The 11,325-nt window shown below is 31.2% G+C and overlaps 2 protein-coding genes across 2 annotated transcripts; both read left to right on the top strand.

The window, feature by feature from the left end:
- The first annotated feature begins 2,379 nt into the window (after positions 1–2,379).
- LOC126728339 (18.5 kDa class I heat shock protein-like) lies at positions 2,380–3,266 on the top strand. The gene has a single exon (XM_050434185.1). The coding sequence runs from the start codon at positions 2,535–2,537 to the stop codon at positions 3,000–3,002; it is 468 nt and encodes a 155-aa protein (XP_050290142.1). The 5' UTR covers positions 2,380–2,534; the 3' UTR covers positions 3,003–3,266.
- Positions 3,267–8,105: 4,839 nt separating this feature from the next.
- LOC126728354 (18.5 kDa class I heat shock protein-like) lies at positions 8,106–8,995 on the top strand. The gene has a single exon (XM_050434198.1). The coding sequence runs from the start codon at positions 8,276–8,278 to the stop codon at positions 8,741–8,743; it is 468 nt and encodes a 155-aa protein (XP_050290155.1). The 5' UTR covers positions 8,106–8,275; the 3' UTR covers positions 8,744–8,995.
- Positions 8,996–11,325: the final 2,330 nt, after the last annotated feature.

Here is an 11,325-nt window from a genome sequence, read left to right as displayed (position 1 = left end):
ATTCAAAAGAGTGAGAACATTTTTGTCCTTAAATTATTGTTTTAATAAATACCACTTTTATGACGAATTACATTGTTTTCTAAATGATCCATTATTTTACACTGATTAAAATTTTAGTGCTTTTATTAAAAGTTACAAGAATTAATATTGCATATACAGATATTGACACACATTTCATTTTTTTTTTTTTTTTGACAATGTTAATCAGTTAATACCACCCCCTCCCAAATATATATATATATATATATATATATACACACATTTTTTATAATCTTGGTTGGGTTTAAATATGTTGCCAAATCCGTGTAAGTGCAATTGTACAGAGGCCTAATATATGAATCAGTAACGCAAGGAAATACCCAAGTAGGCCAAATCCATAGAAGGTTTGCAAAGATCATACTAGAACTTTCATTTGGAAAATTAGAATCGACCCGAAAGTTTGTCAAGAAAACAGAGAAGACTAATAGCCAGAACTCCTGAGAAAATATCAGAGGAATCCTCCACGAACCAATAAATTTCGCTAACACTCTGTAATCTATCAAACCAATCAGAAATCGTGTGTCACTGTAAGCATCCCAACAAACAACTACTTCAAACTTCAAAGGTTTTCTCTGTACTATAGTTCCTAATTAAGATGTCGCTAATTCCAAGCTTCTTTGGTAGCCATCGAAGCAACATCTCAGACCCATTCTCACTCGAGATTTGGGACCCTTTTAAGGATTTTCCATTCTCATTGGGATCTTAGTTTGCAAAAGAAAATTCTACTTTGGTTAACACCCGTGTGGATTGGAAGGAGACCCGAGGGACATTAACCAATATGTACTTAAATCACAAATTAAACGAGTAGAAAATACATCAGAGGTGTGTAATGAATTACAAAACTTCTACCTGATACAACTTGTCTTGGCAAGCACATCAACAGAGCTCTAGTTGATGCATGGTATGTGCTAGCCTTGCATTCTATTACTTGTCTACACTCAATACTTCAATATTTAACAATTTATAATAATTAATATGACTTTGTATTGAGTTCAGGGCTGGCTCAAGGTCTAGGCAAGTTAGGCCTAGGCTTAAGGCCCCACCAAAAACAAAAAAAAATCCTTAGGAAAAAAAGACCGCACTTTTTATAGTTAAAGGTCCAAATTTTTATAAAATCATATATATTTTCTAAAGGTTGTACATTTTATTTATTTATTAGTGATATACAAATTTTACTATTGGCTTACAAATTGTTATGTTATTAATCACAAAAAATGTGATATAAATATTCATTAGTTAAATTGACGAAGTTTATCAATGAGAGATAATATCACATTATATTTTGAACATTTTATAGTGCTTTTAATTAGCGCATTTTTCTTTTTCATTTCTATTAAGATTCTCAAAGTACGAGATCAATAGAACCTTAACTCAATTGAAACCCTAAAATATTTCAAAAAGATGTTGCAAATGTATTAAATCATCAATTATAGATTAATCTCCCCTAATAGTTTGAGACTTTGATTTTTGTAAATTAATATCCTACAAAACCATACATCAAATAATATTTATCTCTCTCTCTCTTAAAATCAAAATATAAAATTAAAAATTAGATTACAACTTTATTTAACTATGCATCGTCTTATATCCAAAATAAAGTACATTTTTCAATCATAATATATTTTTATTTCTTTTTATTAATATTTATAATTCAACTATGATATTCAATTCTCTATATGAAGTTAACATTAGTCTAGTTGGTATTATTTTATGTATTTAATGTATCAAATTAATTTTAATTTGATTAGTATTAAATAATTTTGTTTAATTAATATTTACATGTTAAAGGCCCTGCATAAATTTTTCGCCTTAGACCCCAAATTATGTTGGGCCACCCCTGATTGAGTCACATATTCATGCACGTGCACTCAAATTTTATTAAATACAAACTATTGAGAAGAGAAAATATATGTTTTTTTAAGTAATTATTTAGTGCTCAATGACTAAATCGATGTGAATCTCCTTCATCTCACGTTATAGAATATTATATTAGTTAAACTTCTGGTTGGATTTATTATTTATATAAGCGGTGGAAATACCGAGTTGTTGTGCACCAAGAGTGTCTGATAAGTTTTAATTTTTTTTTTTTTTTGGTTGAGTTTTTTCTATTAAAAATAAATAAATAAAAAACTAAGGCATTCATAAAACTTTGGATGACTAATGGATTAGGCCCAATACGGGTATTTGTGGGCATTTTGGCACAGCCTAGTAATAACTGGGCTAGAACGCTAGGTCCAACAGAAGGTTCTCAAAGATGCTAGAGAAACTGGAAAGTTCATTGAAAAACAAGAAAGTTCGTTAACGAGACCAGATCGAGGAGACAAACAACTACTAGAGTTCGCGAGAAAACACTTGAAGAATCCTACAAGAACCTATAAATATACAAATAATTCTTTCTTTCCAAACCAACCCGAAGTCGCAAGTATCATTGTAAGCTTTCCCAACGAACAAAAACAATTTCTAAGGTTTTCTCTTTACAGTAGTTATTAACTAAGATGTCGCTGATTCCAAGCTTCTTTGGTAGCCGCCGAAGCAATATCTTGGATCCATTCTCGCTCGAGATTTGGGACCCATTTAAGGATTTTCCGTTCTCATCTGAACCTCAGTTTGCAAAAGAAACTTCTGCTTTGGTTAACACTCGAGTGGATTGGAAGGAGACCCCAGAAGCCCATGTGTTCAAAGCTGATCTTCCTGGGCTCAACAAAGAGGAAGTGAAGGTTGAAGTTGAAGATGACAGGGTGCTCCAAATAAGCGGAGAGAGGAAGGTGGAGAAGGAAGAGAAGAAAGACACGTGGCATAGAGTGGAGCGTAGCAGCGGTAAGTTCTTGAGGAGGTTTAGGCTTCCTGAGAATGCAAAGATGGATGAGATTAAGGCTTCCATGGAGAATGGTGTTCTCACTGTGACGGTCCCTAAGGTGGAGGTGAAGACGCCTGATGTCAAATCGATTGAGATTTCTGGCTAAATTGTGATTTTGGTCCCTCTATTGCCATAGTAATTAAATAAGCATATGCCTGATTCTGTGATTGTAGAAGATCTCAAAAAATAAAACTTGTAATCGCAGAAAATAAATAGGCATAGTTCTTCTTTAGTTTTAAGTTTGATAATTGTCATGATGTGTCCCCGACTACCTGTCCGGGCCCCGGGGAGTATGTAAACGCTTTGGTTTGTTTTGAAAGTTCTAAAGAATGTAAAAACAGATTGCTTAAAATGTTTGCGACCTTTTTCAGTTTCACTTTCTTCCTCAAATTGACAACATCGAATTAGATACTTTAATGTGTATGATTCCATCAGTTTTTTTGTGGATTCTAACAAATTTCAGATCTTTCTAAGATCAAAGCAACGTTCCGATTAACCATCTAAATGTATCTTAGCATTATTTTTTATGTGGAAGGTAAGAGACTCTTCAACTATTAAAAACTTGAAAAAAGACAAATATGCGGATAATACCTTAGTTAAAAGATCTATCCCCCCCCCCAAAAAAAATAAATAAATAAATAAAAAACCCCGCAGGAGCTGTGACCAGTGACTGTGAATCTCTTCATGGCTTCATCTATTCAATACCTTAATAATTAAGATCTAAATGTTAAATGTAGATTAGCATTTTTATGTGGAAGCTAAGAGACTCTTCATCAACTGGTAACCTTACTTACCACTTACGACTAATTATGTAGGATAGGATTACTCAACCAACAGAGTGACAAACCCACCATTCCTTTTAAGGGGACACCTCCATGCATATTCTTATGTTTCCCTATCCTAAATATATTTTTGTTTCCCAAACTCCCACGGATGATAGTGTGAACAGATTTTGTTCAAATTGAAGAAATGGAAATTTTTTTATACATGCTATGTTATGCCAACGTAAAGGTCGAGTATTGATATGATAGCAAATGTCATCCACCAAAAGCAGTAGGTTTCCAATTTGAGTTTGAGAACTAGCCTTTGTTTTCAAAGCAAATTGAGGGTAAGGTTGCTTACTATAACATCTTCTAAACCTTACAAAAATTGAGAGTTTTATGTATTTGGTACAACCTTTTTATAGTATGCCAACATGTCAATTGTATGATTATAATCATTAGATGAGTGAGAAAGCTCATTTGTTGGTTTATGTATCTTTTTAACGTGGAAGATTGTAAATGAACCAAACTATACATAAATAATTTAGACTTAACTTTAAAAATTTGTTTTGTTTATATTTTTTTTTTTTATTTAGTGAACAAGTTAAACTCAAACATATTCAAGTGCTTGTGAACAAGCTCACGAATATGAGGCTGGAATACTAGGCTAGCTTGAATAGATGTATATGTATATGTATATGTATATGTATGTATATAGACACAATACAATATTATATATTTATTAAGTATACATCCATAAAAATATAATTGCATAGGCTTAAAATTGGATTGTATAAGTTTGTAAATATATTCCTAATATGTTAACTTATTATTTGTAATTTATTGATAATATAAACTGTTTATTTTGTAGTAAATAATTATATATATATATATATATATTATTGTATTAGGTAAATCTAATTTTTATAATTTTACAATTTAGTCTATCTTATGAACTCAAATAATGTAATTTTAACTTTAACTAGGTTGTAACCTATGCTTAATTACGCAAACATTTGATTGAAGCAACGATAAAATAGTTTTACCTAGGTGAGTGAAGTGGTCATCTCTGCTTTCGCGTTCAGTATTATGAATGACTCACTTGACATTCAAATAAAGAAAATTAAATTGGACATGTAAAGCAAAATTAGACAACAATTAAAAAAAATTTTAAATAATGATTGTGCTTCGACTTTATATAATATAAGATGTTATATTATATATGACTTTTTTTAGAACCAAAAAAAGAAAAAAAAAAAAAAAAAAAGAGGGCTCGCGTGTGTAATCATTACCCCACGCCCCACAATACATTGCCACTTAGATTTTTGGATAAGCCCATGGTTACCACTAGTGCAAAGCAAGGTGTGCTACTAGCCTACTATTCAACCTCATTGCCATGATTTCTTCATATTAGGAAGTATGGGTTGATTCTCAAAAAAAAAGGAAGTATGGGTCAATATTAGGACTTGATCCCACAATCTCTTGGCACTTGGTTTGAACTGATGGGTCTTTTTGAGTGCTTCCTATCACTGCACCACATTTGCCAATGGTGGTTATTATTAATTAAAAATGGACATTAACCAATATGTACTTAATCACAAATTAAACGAGTAGAAAATACATCAGAGGTGTATAATGGATTACAAAACTTCTACTTGATACAACTCGTCTTGGCAAGCACATCAACAGAGCTCTAGTTGATGGTATGTGCTAGCCATGCATTCTGTTACTTGTCTACATTCAATACTTCAATATTTAAAAATTTATAAGAATTAATATGACTTTGTATTCAGTTACATATTCATGCACGTGCACTCAAATTATATTAAATACAAACTATTGAGAAGAGAATATATATATATATATATATATATATTTAAAGTAATTATTTAGTGCTCAAGAACTAAATCAACATGGATCTCCTTCATCTCACGTTATAGGAGATTATATTAGTTAAACTTATGGTTGGATTTATTATTTATATTAGTTGGTATGCATAAATACACTTAAAGATATATAATAAATGCATGATATAATTTATATATATATAATTTCAATACTATTGATAGTCATTTTATATTTTGTTAACTCTTTAAAAAATTTTGTAAGGATATTATTAGGCATAAAATATAAATTGTTCATTTTTTAAGAAAATTATTGTGATGCACTTTTTTTATTATTCATTTATTCTAGACTCTTTGGTTTTTGTACTTAATAACTCACTTAGATGAATATTTATGATGTGATCCCACATTTGATTCTAAAATTAAGAAATACAACTCTTTAAGAATAAATAATTTAGGATACATGATGCAAAATTGGATCTCTAATTTGAAATTTTAATTTGAGTTCCTCTCAGTTTCACCTATTATCTATATATATTATTATATATATAAAACCGAAGCTTCTGAAGCTCCTACAATTTTCCACGTCAGTACAATATTTAAAAAATAAATCATTATTATTTTTTTAAAATAAAATTATTTTTGTTTAACAAGGAGTAAAACTCTATCTCTCTAACCAGTCCAACTTAAACTCAAACTCATCATTATCATATATATATATATATATATATATAAACTAGATGGAGAAAACAAACCCTAAGTACCCTTCAACAACCCGACCATATAAACCAGATGGAGAAAACAAACCCTCAGTCCAAACTCCAAACTTAACATGTCCAGGGGACCTCCATGGCCGGAGATAAATCAGAAACTGCTCTGTACCAAGCTCTGGTGGATCGGTTCTAGAGTTTGGAGGCGAGTCACAAGAGGCTGAAAGAGCAGTTTGATGAGCTGGTTCGAAAAAATAATAAGATAATAAAGAACAAGGAGGTGGATGATGATATGGTGGGCTCAGACTCAGATTCGAGGTGGGTTGCTTTCCTGAGTTCTTTGGGGTTGGGGGTCCGTACAGAAGTGTGTTAGAGAACATGGGTCATGCTGTTCACGTGTGTAGAGCTTCTTCTGGGGAGATCATATACTGTTATGTATGTATGCAAAGAGATTTTATGAAAGTTTGTATGTTCGTGAACTTTATTTATTGGTTGACCATGTTTGGTTGTGAATTATACTGTGAGTGTACTATTGTGGTTTCAATGGAACAGTTATGGAGAAAACAAACCCTTAAGCCACTACAACCCCTCAGCCTGCTGCCAAGCCAAGTCTACCACCGTGGGTATGTGTTTCGAATTTGTTTATATTATTATTATTAATGAATTTCAATTCAACATATGTGGATATTTGTTTATATTGTTATTAATAAATTTTATCTTTTATGTCGAATTTTTTATTTGCTTTCATATGTGCCTGAGTTTTTCTTTCTATCTTATTCTTTTGTTATGTTTAGAATTGATTTTCTTTTGAGTATTTGGGTTAATCTCCATATTTATATTGACATTGTTTTCATGGGTTTGGTTTTTGGTTTGAAATTTCTACGAATTATTTTATATTGTATATGGCATATGAAGCATCTCTATTTTTTTGGAGAAAAATCAAAACTACAACCTATGTCTTTCAGCCTAGGGATAAATTTTTATTTGGTATGTTATATATAAATTTGTTGAATTTGAATGGTTTTATTTGGTTTTGAAGTAGAATTTGGGGATTCTATAAATTTGGAAGTTTTAAGTCTTGGGGTTTTTGGTATTTACATCTCAGTAAGTTGATCTTAATTCTTTACCTTAAATACTTTTTATTTGGGTTCATGTGATTTTTTGTTTTCTTAATTAAAGCTACAATTTTTGGTTGATTGATTATTTGTTTGGATTCAACATAAAAGATAATGGAATTAGGTGTTATAATTTTAATATTTGAATTGTCTATATTGTTATCACTACGACTAAGTAAGATTGAGAAAAGTATAGAAGTTAAGTATTTCTTCATTTTTTTTAAAAAAAAATACTAACTAGCAAAATGTCTATAATACGCATATTATTAACCCAATTTTCTATATCTAAATTTCTTAGATTTTATTATAAATAATTTTTAGTGCATAAACAACATTCTGCCACTGCCACGTCAAAGTTGTGGCAAAAAATTGTAAATTTAAATTCTTTACTCATTATTGGATTTTTTTTTTCCGTAGTCAATAGATGCACGGGTTAGCGACTAGTTATATATATAGATGTGCGGTAGAAATACCAAGTTGTTGTGTACCAAGAGTGTCTTATAAGTTTTGATGTTTTTTTTTGGTTGACTTTTTTTACATTTTGCTCAAAAAAAAAAAAAAAAAAAAAAAAAAAAAAAAAAAAAAAAACCCTTCTGCATTCACAAAACTTTGGATGACTAATGGATTAGGCCCAATACGGGTATTTGCGGGCATTGTGGCACAGCCGAGTACTCACTGCGCTAGAATCGCTAGGTCCAACAGAAGGTTCTCAAAGATGCTAGAGAAAAGTGGAAAGTTCATTGAAAAACAAGAAAGTTCGTCAACGAGACCAGATCGAGGAGACAAATAACTACTAGAATTCGTGAGAAAACACTTGAAGAATCCTCCAAGAACCTATAAATACACAAATCATTCTTTCTTTCCAAACCAATCCGAAGTCGCAAGTTGTAAGCTTTCCCAACAAACAACAACTTCTAAGGTTTTCTCTTTACAGTATTTAGTAACTAAGATGTCGCTGATTCCAAGCTTCTTTGGTAGCCGCCGAAGCAACATCTTGGATCCATTTTCGCTCGAGATTTGGGACCCATTTAAGGATTTCCCGTTCTCATCTGAATCTCAGTTTGCAAAAGAAACTTCTGCCTTGGTTGACACTCGCGTGGATTGGAAGGAGACCCCAGAAGCCCATTTGTTCAAAGCTGATCTTCCTGGGCTCAACAAAGAGGAGGTGAAGGTTGAAGTTGAAGATGACACAGTGCTGCAAATAAGCGGAGAGAGGAAGGTGGAGAAGGAAGAGAAGAAAGACACGTGGCATAGAGTGGAGCGCAGCAGCGGCAAATTCTTGAGGAGGTTTAGGCTTCCTGAGAATGCAAAGATGGATCAGATTAAGGCTTCAATGGAAAATGGTGTTCTCACTGTGACGGTTCCTAAGGTGGAGGTGAAGAAGCCTGATGTCAAGTCCATTGAGATTTCTGGCTAAATTGTGATTTTGGTATCTATATTGCCATAGTAATTAATATATAAGCATATGCCTTAGTCTGTGATTGCAGAAGATTTCAAAAATAAAAATTTTGATTGCTGAAAATAAATAGTCGTAGTTCTGGGAAGGTGTTTAGTTTTATGTTTGTTTGATAATTGTCATGATGTGTCCCTGACTACCTGTCCGGGGAGTATGTAAACGCTTTGGTTTGTTTTGAGAGTTCTAAAGAATGTAAAAACAGATTATTTAAAATGTTTTCGACCCTCTTCAGTTTGTTTTCACTTTCTTCCTCAAATTGACAACATCGAATCAGATACTTTAATGTGTATGATTCCATCAGTTTTCTGTGGAGTAACAAATTTCAGATCTTTCTAAGATCAAAGCGCATCAACGTTCCGATTAACCATCTAAATGTATCTTGGCATTTTTTTTTTTTTTTTTTTTTTTTTAATGTGGAAGGTAGCATGAGACTCTTCAACTATTAAAAATTTAAAACAAGAAAAATCTGCGGATAATACCTTAATAAAAAGATCTATACCCAAAAAAAAAAAAAAAAAAAAAGAAGACCGCAGGAGCTGTGACTAGTGACTGTGTGCCTCTTTATGGCTTCATCTATTCAATACCTTAATAATTAAGATCCAAATCTAGATAAGCATTTTTATGTGGAAGCTAAATAGACTCTTCTTCATCTATTAGTAGGTTACCTTACCTCTTACCACTAATTATGTAGGATAGGATTACCCATCCAACAGAATGACAAACCCACAATTTCTTTTAAGGGAACACCACCACACATCTTCTTATGTTTCTCTAGCCTTAATATATTTTTGTTTCCCAAACTCACTTGGATTACCTAGTGTGTACAAATTTTGTTCAAATTGAAGATATGAAAATTTCTTATACTCGCTATGTTATGCCAACATAGACGTCGAGCCTAGATATAATAACAAATGTCATCCAGCAAAAGTAGTAGTAGGTTTCGTATTCAAGTTTGGGAACTGGCCTTTGTAAAACAAATTAGAGGTAGATTCCTTACTATGACTTCTTTCATATTTTGCAAAAAGTGAGAATTATATGCACTTGGTACGATCTTTTTATGATATGTCAACATGTCAATTGTATGATTATAATTATATGATGAATGAGAAAGCTCATTTGTTGGTGTATGTATCTCTCTAATGTGGAGGTTGTAAATGAACCAAACTATAAATAAATAATTTAGACTCAACTTTTAAAAAAAATTTTTATACTTTTTATTTAGTAAACAACTTAAACTCAAACATAATCAAGTGCTTGTGAACAAGCTCACGAATGTGAGGCTCAAATACTAGATTTGAATATATATATATATATATATAATTATTTTTAAAACATGCATAAAAAATAATTACATAGACTTAAAATTGAATTGTATAAGTTTTTGTATATATATATATATATATGTTCATAATATGTTAACTTATTATTTGTAATTTATTGATAATATAAAACATTTTATTTTGTAGTAAATAATTATATAAATTTTTTATAGCATTAGGTAAATCTAATTTTTATAAGTTTATAAATGAAAATTAGTCTATCTCATGAACTTAAATAATGTAATTTTAACTTTAACTAGGTTGTAACCAATGCTACACAAACATTTAATTGAAGCAACAATATAGTAGTCTGACCAAGGTGAGTGAAGGGGTCATCTCTGCTTTCGCATTTAGTATTATGAACGACTCATTTGGCATCCAAATAAAGAAAATTAAATCGGACATTTAAAGCAAAATTAGACAACAATTAAAAAAAATTAAATAAAGATTGTGCTTCGACTTCAATATAATATATATTATATATGATTTTTTCTTAGAACAAAAATAAGAGGGCTTCCGTGGGTAATCATTGCCTCACGTCCCACGATACAATGCCACTTAGGCTTTTGGGTAAGCCCATGGTTACCACTAGTGCAAAGTAAGGTGCTACTACTCGAATTCGCAATCATTTGGCACGTGGTTTGAAGTTATAGGTCTTTTCAAGTGCTTCTTATCCCTGCATAAAACTCGCCAATGGTGATTATTATTAATTATTATTAAAAAAATTGAGAAGGCAGTACAAAATTTTAGTTAAGGCGTTTACTATATAGAAAAAGAATAAGTTAATCAAAGAATTCGTGTGTAAACTCTACTCAACTTTAAATAATCAACTCAACTCATTTACAACCCCACAAATATACAACTTCATTAGTAAATTACTCAAATATACCTTAATCTACTTCTGTTACCTCTCCCTACCTTTATTCATTACTAATCTAAAGTACTTAAAAAAATTATGGAACTGATTGTGTGTGTGTGTATACACACATTTCCATGCCAATTATGATTTTTCCTCCTTCCTTGATTTGCTGCCCCTCAATTTTTAATAAGAACAATGTTAGATACACAAATTTTGTCACAACTTATTAAGGTGTTAAGTTTCAATTAGAGAATGTCTAAAATAAAATAGTTTCAATTGAAGCAACATCATTTTACATGGGTCAACTACTGATGCAAATTTTATTATGTAACAATCACAACAAGTTGTAATAATAGCAGATGCAA

This window comes from Quercus robur, chromosome 1, assembly GCF_932294415.1.
Source record: "Quercus robur chromosome 1, dhQueRobu3.1, whole genome shotgun sequence".
NCBI classification, from domain to species: domain Eukaryota; kingdom Viridiplantae; phylum Streptophyta; class Magnoliopsida; order Fagales; family Fagaceae; genus Quercus; species Quercus robur.
This window is presented reverse-complemented; position numbering and strand designations above follow the sequence as displayed.

Coding starts and splice junctions, on each gene's coding strand:
- LOC126728339 (XM_050434185.1), top strand. CDS start 2,535: ATGTCGCTGATTCCAAGCTTCTTTGGTAGCCGCCGAAGCAATATCTTG.
- LOC126728354 (XM_050434198.1), top strand. CDS start 8,276: ATGTCGCTGATTCCAAGCTTCTTTGGTAGCCGCCGAAGCAACATCTTG.